The sequence below is a fragment of the Grammomys surdaster genome, unplaced genomic scaffold (genome assembly GCF_004785775.1).
Source record: "Grammomys surdaster isolate TR1022 unplaced genomic scaffold, NIH_TR_1.0 1019, whole genome shotgun sequence".
In the NCBI taxonomy this organism is placed as follows: domain Eukaryota; kingdom Metazoa; phylum Chordata; class Mammalia; order Rodentia; family Muridae; genus Grammomys; species Grammomys surdaster.
The window spans coordinates 188980-209199 of NW_021605438.1; the positions used below are offsets into that span (position 1 = coordinate 188980).

At 42.4% G+C, this 20220-nt stretch overlaps 1 protein-coding gene across 1 annotated transcript in view; it reads left to right on the forward strand.

The window, feature by feature from the left end:
* Dnah9 (dynein axonemal heavy chain 9) overlaps window positions 1-20220 on the forward strand; it is a 315810-nt gene that overhangs the window by 78456 nt on the left and 217134 nt on the right. The window contains exons 20-26 of the mRNA XM_028783166.1: window positions 5157-6027; window positions 9308-9438; window positions 10074-10200; window positions 13558-13710; window positions 14874-14999; window positions 17049-17288; window positions 17922-18082. Of these exons, the coding sequence (XP_028638999.1) occupies window positions 5157-6027; window positions 9308-9438; window positions 10074-10200; window positions 13558-13710; window positions 14874-14999; window positions 17049-17288; window positions 17922-18082 (1809 nt within the window). The remainder of the gene's footprint in view (window positions 1-5156; window positions 6028-9307; window positions 9439-10073; window positions 10201-13557; window positions 13711-14873; window positions 15000-17048; window positions 17289-17921; window positions 18083-20220) is intronic.

Consider the following 20220-nt stretch of genomic DNA (forward strand, 5'->3'; position numbering starts at 1 on the left):
CTTGTCTAGTAACTTTTTTCTCTATTGTGCACCACAACGAATTAATAAAGGTGAAGTTTTTTTCATTTGTCTGAATTTCATAAATCTTGTTCTTACACCAAATAGTCAATTTCACATTCTAAGTTTACTGTAGAGTCCAGAGAAATCAGAGTCGACACACGCCAACAGTTCATTTCTGAAAGAGAAAGAAAGCAGAAGAATCCTTTGTGCCTTGGTGATCGTTCTTGCTGAAACGCTTGTCACAAAGACAATTCTATTTCTTCTGTTTAATCCCTCATCTACTGCTTATTGTAGAGATGTTAAGGGGAAACCCAGAACGGATACTGTTTCCACTCTGAAAACCGCCCCAAAGTTCTACGCTAACGTGTAGCCCTGACCTGTACATAGAGTTCAGCCACATGTCTTGGTGGCCATGGCCCACAAGCCAAAACTCACTCAGAAGGAGCAGGTGGACAACAGGCAAAACATGTGTCCAGGCTAACCTGGCACTAATGTAATGGTGTGTGTGTGTGTGTGGTATGTGTGCATGTATGTGGGGTGTGTGTGTGTGTGTGTGTGATTATTACTGTGCTACATATTAGTGAGGAGTAAAGAGTAAGCAGTTCAGGTCAATGGCTTTAATTAGGATATCTTTCCAACATTATGGCAGATATTTCTAGAGATAACTGAAGGAAGGAACAGTTCATGAAAGTGAGTCCCCATGTCATCCTCTTCCCCATGTCACCCTTCTGCATCCTGTCAGTAAACACTCATATGTAGTGATAGAAGGAAATAGCCAGTTCTCTAGTCTCTTGTATCCATTCATCATTCCCCTGAGGAGCCTCTGAGACCCTGTCCAGAGTGTAGAAGAATGTATTCATTCTCTACTAAATCATAGACCCCAAATATCTACTTTCTTAAACACACAGAACATCGCCCAAGCTTGGGGGTGGAGAGGAAAGGTAATGGGAGATGAGAAAAGAAAAACTGAGTCCCTTTGAAGCTCAGGTCATGCTCCTGACTCCATGTGTGCTCTGTGAGCTCCTTTACGCAAGAGGCTCTACTGTTGAGGAAGGGCTATGTCCCGGAGCCTGCCTTGTGGGAGGGAAGGGCCAAGTGTTGACACTAAAGGATCAGGAGCTGTCTCCAACTGGGTGTGTGCTTTCTGCACTCAACAGAATGGGACCAAAAAAAAAAAAAAGAAGAAGAAGTAAGGAGATAAAACTAGTCATTAATGTCAGGGAAGTCAAGTGCAGAATTAGAGGCTGCCAGGAGGCACCAGGCCAGAAAACAGTGAGTGTTTACAGATGGGAGAGATAGGAGGTAGCAAAGAGGAAGGATTTGGGAAAACAGGGAGCCAAGATTGAGGCAGCCAAGAAAGAGGACAAATTATTTAGGGCTTTGAATTTCATTTTATTGTTAATGACAGTGGTTCCTATTAAGTTCAAACACCACTGCTGGTGCTGTTGCAGGCTACAGGTAGCAGCTACCCTGTGGACATGAACACTGCTTTAGCACATCAGAATCACTGAGGGAAGATTGAACAATGCTGTTTCCTGTACCCTGTGATGAATCTGACCATACTAGATTTATGTCAACTTGGCAAAGCTACCATCATCTGAGAGGAGGAAATTGCAATTGACAAAATGTCTCCATAAGATCTGGCTATAGAAAACAAAAAAACAAAAAAAACCAAAAACAAACAAAAACAAACAAACAAACAAACAAACAAAAAGATCTGGCTATAGGAAAATCTGTAGAGCATTTTCTTAATTAGTGATTGATGGGGGAGGGATCAGCCCATTGTGGGTGGTACTAATTTCTGTCCTAGTTAGGGTTACTCTTGCTATGATGAAACACCATGGCCAAAAGCGAGCTATAGGGGAAAGGACTTATTTGGCTTGTGCTTCACTAGGCTATTGTACCTGGGTTATATAAGAAAGCAGGCTGAGCAAGCTATGGTGAGCAAATCAGTAAACAGGAGTCCTCCATGGCTTCTACATCACTTCTGCCTCCAGGTTCCAACCTTGGTTGAATTTTTGTCTGGCTTACTTCAGTGGTGGATGACAATGTAGAAGCATAAGCCAAATAAACTTTTTCCTCTACAGCTCGTTTTCATCCATGGTGTTTCATCGTAGCAATAGTAACCCTGATTAGGACAGAAATTAGTACCAGGATAGAGGAATATTGCTGTAACAGGCCTGACCATGGAATTTTTAAGGGGACTGTGGAAGGACTTTAGAACTTTGGGCTAGAAAAGCCATTGAGTATCAGCTGCTCTGTAGGAGCTGAAGATAAGAACGTTGAAAGCAGTGCAGATGAAGGAGGCCTGGCTTGTGACATTTTAGAGGGAAGCAAAGACTCTACTGGGACTTTTGTGTGAAGAACCTGTGGTGTCTGGTCAGTTGGAGCTGAAGAATCAGCTGTGGTTGACAAGAGACCAGAACCACTAAAGTGAAACTTTTCCTTTGCTGGAACAATGGATGCTGGTCCGCTGGGGTGGAAGAATCAGATATGATTGACAAGAGCCTGTCATTGCTGAGGTGAAATCTTCTGGGAAGTGTTTCCTCCGGGTCAGTGCGCAGAAGCTGTGTTCCAGAAGCAGCCAAGGTTACACCTCGTGTTGGCAGCTGAAATTGGTAGTGTAAAATTCACCCAAGTGGTGTTGGTGTTGAAGGCATGAAGGTTGGACTGAGAGTATGCTGTGGTTATTCCTTCTTGAAGTAAGAAAGTATTTCATTAATTTTCAGTTTTACCGGAGCCCACAATTAAGAGATCTTGAACTTTAAAAAAGGTTTTAGAGTTTTACAGAGACTTTGCATTTTAAAGAAGACTAGATACTTTTAAAGAGGCAACTATTTGTTTATTTATTTATTTACATCCCAGACACTGCTTCCTCTCTCCTTCTTCTCTGAGAGAGTGGAACCCCCTGGATATATCCCCACCATAGAACATCAAGTCTTTGCCATATTAGGCTCATCCTTTCCCACTGAGGCCAGACAAGGCAGCCATGGAGACTGAGCTGCACATCTGCTACATATGTGCTGACAGCCTTGATCCAGCCCATGTATGCTCTTCAGCTTGTGGCTCACAGCCTCTGAGAGCTCCCGGGGGTTCACGTTAGTTGACTCTGTTGGTCTTCCTGTAGGGTTCTCAACCCCTTTAGGACCTTCAATCCTTCTCCCAACTCTTTCATAACATCCCCCAGCCTCTGTTCAATACTGAGCTGTGGATATCTGTATCTGTTTAAGTCTACTGCTGGGTAGAGCCTCTCAGAGAACAGTTATTCTAGGCTCGTGTCTGCCAGCATAACAGTATCATTAGTAGTGTCGGGAATCAGTGTTTATCCATGGGATAAGTTTCAAGTTGGGCCAGTTATTGGTTGGTCATCAGTCACTGCTCCATCTTTGTCCCTGCATTTCTTTTAGACAGGACAAATTTGAGGTGAAAGGTTTTATGGGTGGGTTGATGTTCTTATCCTTCCACTGGAGGCCCTGCCTGACTACAGAAAATGGCCTCTTAAGGTTCCGTGTCCCCACTGTTTGACATCTTGGCTTAAGAAACTGGCATTGACTCCTGGGAGCCTCCCCCATCTCAGGTCTCTGGGACTTCCTTGAGAAATCCAATGGAATACTATTCAGCTATTAAAAACAAGGACATCATAAAAATATGCAGGAAAATGGATGAAACTGGAAAATATCGTCTTGAATGAGGTAACCCATACCCAAAAGGACATACATGGTATGTACTCACTGATAAGTGAATATTAGCTATAAAGTACAGAATACCTAGGATACATCCCACAGACCCAAAGAAGTTAATCAGGAAGAAAGGCCCGAGTGAGGATGCTTGAGTCACACAAGATGAGACAAAATAGTCATCAGAGGCAGAGGGAGGGAGGGAACTAGAAGGGGAGGGGAGAGGGAGCGGCATGGGGATGGAGCAGAATCAGGTGTGAGGAAAAACAGGAAAGAGGCCCAGAGGGCCAGGAGAATGAATGGAAATCTGCAGCTGCTGGGGTTGGGGAATCTCTAAGAGGCAACTTTTAAAGCCTGAATTTATAACAATGTGGGATTTTTTTTAATTTTGTAAAAGGTTTTATATTGTGATGTCTTTATGTGTGATCTTGGTGATAAACAACAAAGGAAGAGTTGTGGCTTAACAGTGATCTGTTTGTGTTTCAAGTTGACAATGGTTCAGTTGTGCTGTGATTTATGTCAATTTGACACAAACTATCATCATCAGAGAGGAGGGAACCAGAGTTGAGAAAAAAATGTCCCTGTAAGATGGACTATAGGCAAGCCTGTAGAGTAATTTCTTAATTGGTGAATTATGGGGAGGGACCAGCCCATTGTGAGTGATGTTACCCCTGGGTTGTTGCTCCTGGGTTCTATTAGAAAGCAGGCTGAGCAAACCAGGAGGAGCCAGTCAATAAGTAGCATCCTTCCACGACCTCTGTATCAGCTACTGCCTCCAGGTTCCAATCCTACTTCATTTCCTGTCCTGGCTTCCTTCAGTGATGGACTGTGATCTGGAAGTATAATCTAATATAACTTATTCCTCCTCAACTTGATTTGATCATGGTGTTTCATTAGAACAATAGTAACCCTAGCTAGGACACTGATTTAAGTGATCTGGGCGATGTCTATACCTAGGAAACTTGCAGCTTCCAGAATGTCCTAACCCACAGGCAAGGCTGAGAGCACTGACTCTGCAGGACACAAAGGCAGAGCAGTCTAATGTGGGCCTCTATAAGGGCCCTAAGGTTGAGTTTGAAGAAGTGCAAGATGACAGGTCTATTTTTTATCTTCTTGGATTTGGTAAGAGGTCTAAGCAGGACAGTGTTTTTTTTTTTTTTTTATGATTGTTGTGTTTGGCTTTTGAGACAGGTTTTCACTGTAAAGCCCACACTTACCCCAAGCTCAAGATCTTCTTCCCTCTGTCTTTGAAATGTAAGGATTAGAGTCATGTGCCACCCCATCCTACATCTTCTCTGATGTTCCTCAATAGCTCTTCCTCTAGTGGTCACCCCAACCCATTCAGCCAGGATGAGAATCCACGTTAGGAGCCTTTCCTCTGCTGTGGGTACTAAACATTTCAGCAGATGCTACCTTAGTAATTCTGGAAGTTGAGCCCTGTGTACTGTGCTTACCAAGGGAATGTGTTGTGCTTTCTAGGTTTGATAGTATCAATCCACATCAAATGCTGGATGTCTGGCACATGGAGATCCAGCACATGGAATCCACCATGGCAACCATCTCCAAGTCGGCTGATTTGTTTGAAGTCAATGTTCCTGACTACAAGCAGCTGAAGCAGTGCAGGAAGGAGGCCTGCCAGTTAAAGGAGCTCTGGGACACCATTGGAATGGTGACCTCCAGTATCCATGCCTGGGAGGCCACCAGCTGGAGAAATATCAGTGTGGAAGTCATGGACTCGGAGTGCAAGCAGTTTACCCGGCACATCCGCAACCTAGATAAGGAGTTCAGAGCCTGGGATGCATTCACAGGCCTGGAAAGCACAGTACTGAACACTCTGACCTCTCTGAGGGCTGTGGCTGAGCTACAGAATCCTGCCATCCGGGAACGGCACTGGAGGCAGCTGATGCAGGCTACTGGGGTGAATTTCACCATGAGTCAGGATACCACCCTAGCTCACCTCCTACAGCTTCAGCTCCACCACTTCGAGGATGAGGTCAGGGACATTGTGGACAGAGCTGTCAAAGAGATGAGTATGGAGAAGACCTTAAAGGAATTGCAGACTACCTGGGCCAGCATGGAATTCCAGTATGAGTCCCATGCACGAACCCACATACCCTTGCTGCAGTCAGATGAGGACCTCATTGAGATCTTGGAAGACAACCAAGTGCAACTTCAGAACCTGATGATGTCCAAGTACGTTGCTTTCTTCCTGGAAGAAGTGTCAAGCTGGCAGAAGAAGCTGTCCACGGCTGACTCAGTCATCTCTATCTGGTTTGAGGTGCAGCATACCTGGTCTCACCTGGAGAGCATATTCATTGGCTCAGAAGATATCCGTGCTCAGCTACCCCAGGTATCTACTCAGGGAATATTATACTACCTAGTCTCTGGTCCAGGTCAATGGAAGAACATCCCTTCCAGAGAGTGTTGGGTTCCTTTCTCTGCAACTCATGGTACCTCGTACAAATACTAACCTGGACCACCAGCAAAAAATGGTAATTAATATGTTTGCAACAAGTTGCCTTAATACAAAGAGGAGAAAGAAAGGAGTGATTTAGTTTAGTTCTCTCTCTCTCTCTCTCTCTCTCTCTCTCTCTCTCTCTCTCTCTCTCTCTCTCTCTGTGTGTGTGTGTGTGTGTGTGTGTGTGTGTGTGTGTGTGTGTGCATTTTATTTTTCCAAGTACTCATAAGAAAAGAGATAGACCATACCAGTTGCTGTGGCTCAGGAATAGCTCTTTGTGGGCCAATAGGTCATATAGGACAAGAACTCAAAGAAACTGAGTCTTGTTGCCAGGCAAGTTCAAGATCAGCCTCCCCAGGCAGTGAACCATGCATGCTGCAAACCTTTAATTGGCACTACCGTGCCAGATATGGGCTCTCTGCTGAAGACTAACAACAGATTTCCCTAAAATATGTGCAGTCATCATTACCTTCCCCGTGTCTGAGCCCTCTCATTAGCCCTAATTAATGTGTCATTAAGCACCTCTATCTCAGAGGACTCTAATTCCTTCTTTTTGGCCCTAGACTTCTGTATCCATTCAGCACAGCCAGTTCTTTGCTGACAAATTAGTTTGATTCTAAAATGTCACCAGTTGTCCAGGCCTTATTAAGAACTTAAAGCACATCCCACCCAACACTGCAGTTCTCCGTCATATCTAGTGACACATGCTACTGCAATAAGGTGGCTTAAAGGTTGACATTCACAATGGAAACTAACAGGGAACAATTCTGTAGGGTGCCTGTAATGAAGCCAATTCCAGACTTTATTTATCCTAAACACCAGCACCTGAAGAAGACTAGGCTTAATTAGAAAGGGCCAAGGACATGGGCGCAGACTTTGTGAGAGAGTTGAAGAGGATTTTTGAGAGCCCCTTACAAAAAACCATTAAAGAACTGGGTCTTTAGATAGTGCCACAGCATGTAAATGCCTGCATTTCCTTCTTATTAAAAACATAACAGAAATGAATTCAGTCGCATTACACTCTAACTAGTAGCTATTTTCTTCCATTATGTCTATTTCCCAACTTTTCTGGAGTATATACACAGTTTTTACATAATTGCTTCAGGAATAATTACAGTGTTCAGACTGGCTCTTTTCATTTGAACATTTATGCCAGGTATTTTTCCATACACTTCTGTCACCTTGATACCGTTTCATTCTCAGTCAAAGCAAAACACCTCATCAACAGGGGGATTACAATATGCTTTACCTGTGTCCCTTGTCTTTTGATCTTCTTGGGCAATGTGTGTGGCTTACAGGTAAGACAGTAGACCTAGGCTTCAGCCCTAACTCTCCCACATTGTGCAAGTTACTGAATGTCTTCATGCCTTGATTTCTCATATGTAGATTGGGATAGGCACTGGTGCCTATTTCAGAAAGTCTATTAAAACAATACACATGGCATATACAATTATGATTGCTGTTTGCAATATGATTGCTGTCTTTAATAATGCCCTATGTTCTTACCAAGTGCCACATTTAGGCCAAATGCTTTGTGTGTGTGTGTATGTGTGTGTGTGTGTGTGTGTGTGTGTGTGTGTGTGTGTGTAAAATCTGCTGCCCACATGACTTAGTAATAATTTACTGGACAGTTAGAATAAGAGTGGAGAGTCCCTGAGACTTTGTTAGGGGTCTGCAAGATCCACACTACCTTACTGATCATGCGTGCTATTTGACATTTTGACTTCTGTTCTTCTATGAGCACATATGAGCTCCTGTGATGTTCCATGGCCTGTCAGAGCAAAGTAAATCAGAGGCAGAAGCCCATGTGGGAGTACTCTGACTAGTTCCCTTAAATCAGGCAGCACAACAATTTGGAGGTTGAAAGGAAAGCAAAGGATGCTATTTGTGTTTTCGTTGTAGCAGTTTAGTGTTTTCTAAATACACATTTTAGATTAAAAACATGGTATTATTCTAACATGATAGATTTGTTATTGTTACATTTTAATTTATATTTTGAAAGCTCAGAGCAACTCCCTGTTCTCTGGCTTTTTTCACTCTCCTCTGTCATAATAATCTCAGAGCTTTAGACACAGCCATCGTGATGAAGATGTATTTGCTGTGCCTCTGCTCCACAAGCTGCCTTTGATCAATTATGGTTTTCTATAATGGTCTTCATCTGTTGCAAAGAAAAGTTCCTTTGATTAGGGGGTGAGAACTACACTTATCAGCAATATAAGAATAAGTATTTAGAATGTGATGATGGATTGTATTGGTTTAGTAACGAGGTGGTTGTAGATTCTCCTTTGTGATCCATGACTCTACTATAGCTGAGTAGTTTGACTAGGTTTCTAGTACCAGGCATGATTTCCTTCCTGTTAAATGGGTCTTAAGTCCAATTAGGGAGCTGTTGGTTACTGCCAAGGTATAAGTGACACTGCTGTACCCTTAGGATTTTGGTGCCTTACTAGTTGCTGTTGTGGCTCATGGGTGTCATAGCTTAATCAGATTGTTGATTTCTTCCCTCCCTTGGAAACTTGAGTGTCACCTTCTGGTATCATGAAGGCTAGTCATCAGGGAGGAGTTCTCTGTGCCATGGTGTCTCTAGCAATAGGGACTTACCTTCTACCTCTGACAGGGGAAGGAGGAAATCTGGGGCATTGACAATGGCTATAATATTATAGGAGGCTTTTAGACAATCCTGACCAATGCAAAAGAGGGCTTCTCATGCCTGGTATTAAGAATTTGTTAGGTAGTCTACGACTCCTGAGTAGAGCATTGTCAGCCCATATGGGAACATTTCATTTAAAGTCTAAATGTATTTTATATTCAGACTTATATGTATTATAGGTATTTAGGAGTAGATAGATAAAGTATGGTTCTTATGGCTCTTTAAGATATCCTTAAATATTGGTATTTTATATTCCTCCTTTTGTATATACCTTCCTTCCTCCTTCCTAACATCACCTGTACTATTGAAATGAATTAAATAGTTTAAATTTTTCTTTTAAAACACTTTAGCTTCTAATACAGTTTGGAAGATCAGTTTGAATAATCAAAAGAGAGTTCCAAGATGAACATATCCAGATGCTGCCCTTCCTCACTGGAGTCTCACCTTGGGATTGAACTGATTTCTGCCTCCAGATGACTGTAAGCCAAACTGAGACATATTTTCTGTATGTTTTCTTTGTAGGACTCTAAGAGATTTGAAGGCATTGACTCTGACTTCAGAGAGCTGGCATATGATGCTCAGAAAACCCCAAATGTGGTGGAAGCTACAAATAAATCGGGTCTCTATGAAAAGCTGGAGGATATTCAGAGCAGGTGGGTTCACTCACTACTCCTGCTGTGGGGAGGAAGCAAACTTTCCTTTTATGTCTCTGGTCTTTATTGACTGCTGCTAATGAGAGCATGCTTGGCCCTTGCTTTGCCTACAGGTTTGGATAATATAGGGTGTGGTATCATTAGTGGAGTTGATATATGTGTTAACAGATGTGTCTATTTGCAAATATCCCAGGTATTCTTAGTTCTTATGTTTGCATACATCTTATATATTGCAAACATACTTGTCCTTCTCTTTCTACTCAAAACTGCTCCCAAGACACCCTGAAGATATTCAGAAGTCTGGTCAAGTTCCTTATGCAAAATATAATTGTATATAGCCTGTGTAGCCCTTTCATGGGTTGCACCTCCCTCTGGCTTGTTTACAATACCTAACACAATATAAATGCTTTGTAATGGTTATATTGTATTGTTTAGGAATTAATGACCGAAACCATTTGGATGTGTTCAAAACCTTTTAAAAAGATTTCCCGAGTATTTTCAACCTATAGGTGGTTGGACCCTCAGATGAGGAATTCCCAGACACTGAGGGATGACTTTATTTGCATTTAGGTAATGTGTGTTCAGTCTGGGGACAAGCATACTAAACTGTGAGAACCTGTGCTCTGTGCCCTCAGGTTGTGCCTATGTGAGAAAGCCCTAGCAGAGTATCTAGACACCAAGAGGCTCGCCTTCCCTCGCTTTTACTTCCTGTCCTCCTCTGACCTGCTGGACATCCTTTCCAATGGCACAGCCCCACAAAAGGTAAGCTGGGTAGCAGCTTCAAGATCATCCATATTGCTGGAACACTTCGAGCAGGAGCCTCCTCTTCCATGTTTCTTGGACATCTCTGCTACCTTCAGCTTTCTATAAAGACACACAGACACACACGCACAGACACACACACACACACACACACACACACACACACACACACACCAGGCTACCCCTTTCCCCAGCAGCTGAAACAGAAGTTGCATTGTAAAGAAGCATGAAGTTAAGCTTCCATCAGGAATGCCTTTGACCTGGCTCTGAAAAGACATCTAGTCAGTTGTGGTCAACAGTGACAGCTATATAAAGAAGAATGATCTTCTGTCACTGGCAGGATGGCATGCATGGAGCTGGAGGATGTGATGTGAAATGAGATAAGTCAGTCACAGGAAGACAAATGCCACATACGGAGGCTGAAGTTGATCTCACTAAAGCAGAGACAGTGGCAGTGGTCACCAGAGGGATGGAGGGATGGCTAGTGAGTGATAGGCACAGGGTGTGCTGTGACTGGATAACTTCTGAAATTTGATAGCACAGTAAGATCACTATAGTATACAACAGTTTGCATATTTCAAGAAAAGCTAATTGAATTTCAATAATTCCAATATAAGAAAGAACCAATATTTGATATAACAATCATACCAACCACCCTGCCTGACCTGATCATATTTGTTATATAGATCTGTTGAAGTGTCATATCAGACCCCATAAATCTATGCAATTATGTATATGTATGTATATATATTACAATTGTATATACAATTTTATATATATAATCAATTATAAATTTAAAACTGATGCCTATAGTTTCCAAGAGGGTTATATATTGAGTGATTTTATTGATTGGACCATAGGGTGGTTTAGTCAAAAAAAAGCTGTGATGAATCCTACAATGGGGCTCTCTCCTTTAATTCTAGTCATTTGTTGGCCAGACAGCCTGTTATTTCTTTACAAGGTTTTGCCTGTAAAAGTGGGGTTTTCTGAATTACATGGTTTTTAGAGTGTTTGAATAATTAAATGAAGCTCCCTTGGTGTTTGCATCAATAGACAGTGGACCTCCAACTTGAGGAGGTAGCAGAACCCTGTAGAAGCACACTCTCTCAGCCTCTCACCAGAACTTCTGATTTCCTGGGTCCAGAAGGGGCTGTAGGCTTTGTCATTTGAAGGTTTTCCCAAGTGAACCCACGCTTTTAGAGCTAATGCCATTGGCCATGCAGTCTGCACCTCTTGCTAAATGATGGGGTGCTGTCTCTACACACAGCTGAGATGAGTTCATAGATCTTTAATTTTGCCTCAGGCTGAATATATGTAGCCCAAGGACTGAGAAGTTTCTTGGCTAAATTCCTTCCCTTCTTTCTGGGTGTCTTTGTCATTCATTTGAAATACAAAAGAGTTTGTTTGTTTCTCCTCTTTTTCTGATTTTGGGTTTTTTAAATATCATCTACACTCTTTTTATGCTTTTAGTATACAGAACACTGATTCGATTCCAAGAGCCAAACCATGTCAAAAGATGCATCTCTGAGAAGCGTCTCCTTCTCTGTTGTCTCCCACCATCACTATCTCCTCTCCATTCTCCCCACTGCTGGCCAGTTTCGTTGAGTCCTGACTTAGCTTACCTGTGTTCATCTTTGCAAAACTGGGAGGGTCATGCTCATATTCTCTCAGATAAGTCCCCCATCATCCCTTCTTCCTCACACAAAAGGTAGCATGCTGCATATTCCTGTTTGTACTTTGTCTTTGTGGGGGAAGGGCAGGGTATCACTCTGTGGTCCAAGCCAACCTTAAACTTGTGATGCTTCTGCCCCTGCCTACTGAGAATTCATGCATAGGATATTAGTTTTGTAATTTGTTCTTTTTTTTTAAAGAAACTTAGTTATATGTATTAGAAAGTATTCCATATTAATCTGAGTATTCTCTCTGTTTCTCTCTATCTCTCTATTTCTCTTTGTCTCTCTCCCCACTTCAACATTCGCATGGTACTCTATGCTGGTATATCATAGTCATGACATTACATGACTATTATTTTTCTATCTCAAATGAAGTGGCATTGGTAACCTTGTGTTTTGGAGACCTATCTCCTAGACCTAGAGATATTCCTAGAGAGTGCTGGCAGAAAGTAAATACACAGCAGCCTTGTTAGCACCACAATGCTTCACTGCACAGGAACTGTCCCCTTGGCATTGCCACCAACCATGCATGAGAGGTTCTCCAAAGGAGCCAAAAAGCGGATCCAGCCGGTCTTCAGTCTACTTGTTAATGAGAAGCAAGTGTCCCAGGCACAGTGGAGTTGAACTGTATGTCATCTCAGCACTCTGCTTATAGTTGTACTAATTCCATGTGTAAAAAAGGTCAGGCCATGCTCATCCTTTCTGTAGCTTGAGTACCCGATGTACTCATTCTTAAAGATTTACATTTAGTTCTAGTAAATAATCCACTCCTCCCATTCTCTAGTAAATGAAGCACAGTAAAGATATCTCCTGACCCCTCTTCTGTGTGAGCAACTGAATGACTCGACTTAGAAGTCATAGTGACAGTAATTTCTTTTTTATCCAAAGGTCTATATAAATAAAAATGTATGTATTAATATGTAAAAGTATGTTTTGTTTATGTGTTTGTTTTGTTATTTTAATGTGACACTTGATGAGATTTACTCTAACCTGGAAACCACGGCTTCTGTTGTCTTGACAGTTACCTTCCACTATGTTTTAAAACATTTCTATTACACCGATCTGCCCCCATCCTTTCAGGTTTGCCACACATCAGTAAACTAAGGTCTGTTGCCTTTGGTTACAGAAACCCTCTTCTCTTTGAGTATAGACTTAGTTCTTGGTCTACTTCCCTGGCATTCTTAAGAACTTCTTTATTTAGTTTTTGTGTCAGTTGAACCTTGAGTCCTGTTAATACTGCGGTGAATTGATTTTGAGCTTGTTCCCTTTGTTTCTTACCAGCCCATCTTTTATCTTGTGCTTTACATTGCCTGTATTTCTTTTATTTAAATGAGAGCAAAACCAAATGATAGTTATTTCTCTTTAGGTTAAAAAACTAAAACATCTGTGTTTTCACTCACATTCACTCCTATTTGCTCTTCTCTAGTCTCAGGAGAGGCCGCTGGCTCCCACAATGGAGTCACAATGGTAGGACTGGTTCCACAAGTTTTATATTCTTTTGGTCATGTCTGTCCAGTTCACATGGTCCCTATCTTCATACCTGCACAATTGCTGTAGCCTTCTGTCCATACTCTTGGCATTCACCCTTCTATGTTATGCTAGAATTGTCCCCTGGCAGGCCCTAGGCAACCATGTTCAGCTTCCTGTGCATCCTCAAACTCTTTGCCATGGTATCCTTTCTCAGGTTCAACGTCACCTTTCCAAGCTCTTTGACAACATGGCTAAGATGCAGTTCCAGTTGGATGCCAGTCAGAACCCAACCAAGATAAGTCTTGGCATGTACAGCAAAGAGGAGGAATATGTGGCCTTCAGTGAGCCCTGTGACTGCAGTGGGCAGGTGAGTGACAGCCCTTTCTCCTCCTCATACCTCGCCCACTCCTTCCCATTCAAGCAAATTCAGTGAGCATCAGTTTCCTTCAAGACAGAGCTTGTGGCCTGGAAGAGCAGCTTTCCTTGACTGCAGTCCACACTGGAGCTGCCACTGATGCCTTCCTCTCTCCAAAATAAACATATGTCAACATTTCTGTTCCTTCACTCAGGAGAGGACAGTGCTAAGAGAAATAAAATGCATACAGTCACTGCAGTCAGCTATGAGGGGGATTTTTAGTTAGTTAACAGTGTAGAACATGTTAGACAGCATCCCTAAAGCAACCATGGGGGGATTTGGAACTCAGATGCCTTCCTCGGGAAGAAATGTCCTTTTCTGAGATGTCTCCTCTCTGCAAATAGAAGCCAGAGTCACTTCCTCCCAGAGTTCTTTCCCTCAGAGAGCCTTCTATATACCCTTTCTCTAAAAAAATCCCCCCGCACCTCCAGGCTTCTCACATCTATCTATAGTCACATGAATCATAGGACAATTCCTTCCTTACACCCTACCCTGTTCAATACCACTGAAGTAAAGTCCTACCCTGCATTGTCCCTGGGGGAATGGGACTCACTTCCCATGAAGAATAAGGCCTGAACGAGAGGGTCTTTCAGAAGTTTCTACAGGGAGAAATCCTCCTATCAGAAAATGATCCCCCCGCCAAAAAAAAAGAAAAAGAAAAAAGAAAAGAATCCAAAGTTCTCAGCTAGATGGAGGTAGCCTGCAACATTGAGTTCTAATTCAGAATATGCACTTCTGATAGACTAAGAAAGCATTCAACTGAGAAATGCAAACCCAGATAACATCTTTATGCTATATAAACAAGTCCATGAGAATCAACTAAAGCTGCTTCTAGCTAGGTTTGGGGTTCTTTGTAGATCTCTAATTAACATTCTTCCACCCCCTCACCTGTTACCATTTTCTTCTGTGTTCCACATTAGCACATTAGCCTAGTTCCCACTCATTACATCCGAGATTATAACCGCAAGATGTCTGCCCTTGCCTTCTGGAATCTCATTTGGATACAATGCTGGAGCTCCCTTGTCTTCACTCCCTCAGGCTGGCTGAAAGAAAACAGATAGTATCAATCAACCCTTCTCAGGCTTGTGAAGTCTAACCCAGAACTCTTCTTCCAGGTTGAAATATGGTTGAACCGTGTGCTTCGTCACATGAAAGCCACTGTGAGACATGAGATGACAGAGGGGGTCACTGCCTATGAGGAAAAGCCCAGAGATCAGTGGCTGTTTGATTATCCAGCTCAGGTATTTTCCCAGGTGGACCTTCCTGGGCTTCTGTCCTCATTTGTCTTTCTCTTCCAATAGCCTCTGTAGCCCTTCTGAGGGTGAAGGACCTCGAGCTAACCACCCTGTGCTTCACAATAGGAAAGGCTTAAATCCTAGACTATTGTGAGGCCCAGAGGACAGAGCATAGGCATTGACAACCATGACTGAATTCAGTCATTGCTTTGGAAAATTTGGGTTATGTATCTGTATCATTGCTTCTCTGAAAAAGACATGAGCAATTAAAGTCTGAATCCCCTTACACTGTATGTGACAGATTTTGCTGACTATGAGGGGAAGCCCAACAGGAGACACGACGAGGCAACCTGCCCTCCTGGTGCTACTGCAGAACCCAGGCACTTGTAAATATGGCTAGTGGGATCACAGGATGGGCTCAGGACTCGCTGGGAATCTATAACTGTCTAGTGAGGTCTGAGACTATCTTCCCACAGAGAGGAATAAGAAGAGCTGGATATGACTGAACCTGGAGGAGAGAGAGCAGAATGCAGCTGATGGAGTCCATCTGGGAAACTGGAAGCCAGTTCTTATGGACTATGTTATGAAGAATGTCTTGATCCCAAATTTTAACTGAATTCTGCCCATGTTTCTCAGAAATTTAAAAAATAAAGGGAAGTTTTCAATGGCTCTGGCTGCAGTATACCACCCTTCCTGCATCCTAGTAATAGAGTAATACTGATGTTGATTTAGCTGAGTGTTTCCCACAAGTACAAATAATTGAAACCATAGAATTAGAGTGATAGTGGGCATTTGGTGGAATGAGAAGAGGGTATAGCACCAATCTCTGAGCATCACCAAGTGCCTGAGCAGCTAGGAGGGGCTAAAAAAGAAAAGGAGCAAAGAATCTTCTTAAAAGGAAAGTCTGGGCCATGGTCATCATGAAATTAAAAGCAAGCTGATGGTAGCAGAAGAACAAATTGCCTGTTACTTCTATAAGATCAAACAAGGCAAGGACAAAGTCTGCCTGTCCCTGGATGGATTAATGAGGCTATTTCAGCAGAGGGCAATAATATAGGTCACATGGAAGTGGGTAGAAGGGTCTGAAGAGAGCAAAAAGGATGGAGAGTGTACAGAGAGAGTGGAGAAATAGGACTATAGAGAGAAAAGCATCCTATCAGGCCATCTGATAGAGCACCATCACAGGATGCAATTTCATAAGAAAACACAAGTAACCTAATGGATGGGACTGCTTACAACAACTATTCCTGTTTTGTGAAAGGAATAACTCTCATGAGGGTTCCTAATAGCAGAAGTCCTGTATTAGAATTTTGAGCTAAAAAAAATCATGTCTCCTGCTAGTAAATATATAGTATCTAGAACAATGTCTCCAAAGTCCAATGGAACTACTGATGAACAATGTATCTAAATCCTCCACTATAAATACTCAAAAGGATGTATTTGTCATGTACAAGTTCACAGTCAACAGAAGAAATGCGGATTCAAATCCCCTTTTCCATATTTATTTTTAATCTCTGACAAATACAAGCATAATGACCACATTGTACCTTGTATTCACCTGACCTTCAAAAGTACTCATTCTCAAGTTGTATATTTTGAGAAATTAAAGATGTGATGAAAATATTAAGAACAAGCAAATGTATACCCCTGAATTAGAATACTTGGGTTACAAAAAGATCAAAGGCTGAGCGTCATTGAGATGCTTCAGTCAGTGTGCCGTACTCCCACGTGTGGCAGAGGTACCATCTTTGGGAAATGAGAGATTATGCCTGTAGCTATTCCTAGAAACCATGCCATCAGCCAGAGCAAGCCTTTGGCTGTTCTCAACCATGATCCAGCTTTCAAGAGCAGAATGTGCTCTTCTCGTTTGTGTTGTAATTAGTTCACATCTCTGAGGACTTGGAGCATATGGTTACCTTAGTCAATGATCAGGAAAGAGGGAGGGAAGGGGCCTGTCACCCACACAGTCACATCCTGAACTCTTGCTGTGTTGTGAGTGGGTTGCTTGGAAACAGCCCTAGTAACAGCTTTACTAAGCAGCTCTTGGTACCACAGGTGGCTCTGACCTGCACTCAGATCTGGTGGACGACAGAGGTGGGCATAGCATTTGCCAGACTGGAGGAAGGCTATGAGAGCGCCATGAAGGACTATTATAAGAAGCAAGTGGCTCAACTCAAAACCCTCATCACCATGCTAATCGGGCAGCTCTCCAAGGGAGACAGGCAGAAGATCATGACCATATGCACCATTGATGTGCATGCTCGGGATGTGGTAGCCAAGATGATTGCTCAAAAGGTAGGTGCTGTATCCCCAGGTATGCTTCTCTAGTAAGTAGAAACCCCATCTGGACAGCTCCAATATAGCCCCTGGGATTGCACATTAGCTGGGTGAGGAGCGTGGTAGTTCCTGCTATCTTTCAAAACTTCCATCACAACAGTATAGGGGTAGTACTTGATTTATGATGGCTCAGCTTATGGTGTTCTGACTTTATGGAGGTAGAAAAGCAATATGCACTTATTAGAAACTATATTTTTATTATAGTGTATAATTAATAACATGAGCTATTCAACACAATTATGTAATGGACATTATGTAAAAGGGTTTTATCCAACTATAGAATAATGAAAATACTTTCACTGTGTAAGGTGGTTATGATGTTTAATAGGATAAGTAGGTCAAAATCATTTCCCACTTAAAACATTTCAATCTATCATGAGTTTATTATCAGGATGTAGCCCCCATGTAAGCTGGGAAGCATCAGTAATCAGAACTGCCTATGGTTTTTATGCTATGAGCCAGAGCATTCTGCACTTTCAAGTATTAGACAACATCCAAGCTGCCCAGACGCTTACATTCCTGTGACCAGAGGGCTACCTATCTATATAAAGCACTGTAATTCACCCACTTGATCTGCCACTCCTCCTTTAGGTTGACAATGCCCAGGCTTTCCTCTGGCTGTCACAGCTACGTCATCGTTGGGATGATGAGGCCAAGCACTGCTTTGCTAACATCTGCGACGCCCAGTTTCTATATTCCTATGAGTACCTGGGAAATACACCTCGCCTAGTGATCACACCTTTGACTGATAGGTATGTGCTGGTGCCAGCTACTAATTGGTCTTTCTATTTCTGGTCAGGCTAACCAGTGATCATCCAGAATCAAGGTCACCATAATTTGCTGTCCTGTCTGTTCACATAGCTTCAAGGGGGGAGAGTCTTGCCTCCACACAGCAGTCATAAAACAAAACTAAAAAGAATGCAAAGTAGTCTTCTCAGAACAAGCCTCAGAGCCTATCTATGAGCTGTGACTTTCTTGAAGAATTACTGAGGCCATGGGGCACACCAAAATTCCAACACCAGATCCAATACATCCAAGCTGCTTACCCACACCAAAAGTGACCTCGAAATTGGTCTTCCCAACTGTGAAATGGAGGTAGTAATGCTTGTCTCACATGATCCCCGTGACCCCTGAGGAAGCAATTCTAATGAGAAGTAATGAGGCTGGGAAGTAGCTCAGGTGATGAAGTGTTTACCCTACAAACATGAGACCTTGAGTTCGTCCCCCAATTCTCAGGTTTGAAAATATATATGCATTCTCACCTGGGACATTTATTTGTCACCCCCCACTCTCAGAATAAAAAACTATAAGGAACATACTTGCAGTCATTAAGGTGTTCTCAGTGCTTCAAGAGAACATATTCTCCACCCTTCACCCTAGCTCATCCATGAATAAACTCATGCTGCACACTGAACTGCTCACTGGCATTTCCAGATGACTAAAATGTTCCCTACCTGTAAATACAAATCCTAGCGGGAGAAGTTAAGCACACACAGATAAAAATTTATTTAGCACAAGGAGGGAAAAATGTACTAGACCTCAGACTTAACTAAGGCTCAAAGCCATTTGCTGTGAATTTCCAGGGATGGGATACAGTGTCCTCTCTAAGCATAGAGAATCCCATCAAAGCAGGAAGAAAACAATGCCATGCCGAGAGGGTTTGAGCAATAATAAAAATCAAGTGCCTAGTCTGGACCTTCAGGGTATGCTGGACCCAGGGGAGACTCTCAGGGTGGCCATCAAGCAAAATCTGTGTCCATACCACTCTTGCTGGTAAAAGACACTCCAGCATCTGTATTGTTTTTCTGGATTTTTTAAGACACTGTCTTCCTGGAATGCACTACATAGTTCAGGTTGGCCCTGGATGTGTGATAATCCTTCCTCGGGCCTGTACCACCACCATACAGCACATTTGTCAGTTGTCAAAGTAGACTCTCCCCGCCCCCAAGTGAAAGAACTATAGGTAATCATTACTGGAATGTTGCAATCAAAGTCGTGGAAATGAGAGACCTTGGGGAAGGATGCAGACTCCTGATTTTGGGAAAGGCAGCCAGGCACCACAGTCAGAGTAGGAATGTAAAAGATGTGTTCTTTATCCAATAAGTAATGATGAAAATTATGCCTTACAAAATTTCATCCAGCAGTGAGAGTGGGGAAGAAGAGAAGAGGTCATGAGGAAATGTGATGATATACAGTATTTTAGTTCTCCTGAGATTGTTGTTCTCTGTGCCTTTTCCTTGTACAACCATTGACCACAACATCTCTTCTCCAGAAAGAGTTGCTCATCTGAGTAACAAGGGTAACAAGGGATTGTCATAGACTCCTGCCCTAAAATGAGCTGTGCCATCTTCTGTTTTTCCTTAATTTTCTCTCCTGTGTGTGTGTGTGTGTGTGTGTGTGTGTGTGTGTGTGTGTGTGTGTGTTTGCAGGCATGCACAGAAGACATCCTTAAATATTATATTCTTCAGGCATTTTCTACCTTTTTCTGTTGTTTTGGATTTTGGGAGTTTTGTTTTGTTTTGTTTTGTTTTGTTTTTTGGTTTATTTTTGGACAGGGTTTCTCACTGGCCTGGGAACTTGCCAGCATGGCAAAGCATACTCAAACCACTACAGTACTTTACCAACTGAGCCATCCCACTACTCCCCCAGCTACCATTTTAAATTATATCATCTGTCATACAGTCAAATCCTCACACATTTCCAAATATTTGATAAACATTTCCAAGTGACTAACCACTAACCACTATTTATGGAACTGGGAAAGTATAGATACCCAGCATCCTCTATGAATGAAGAGGTCTTAGTTTGTTTGCCTTCAGGTTTCCACATCCATCATTCATTCTCATGCCTATTTTGAAGTCTCTCACACCCAGACTCCTACTCAAGTCAT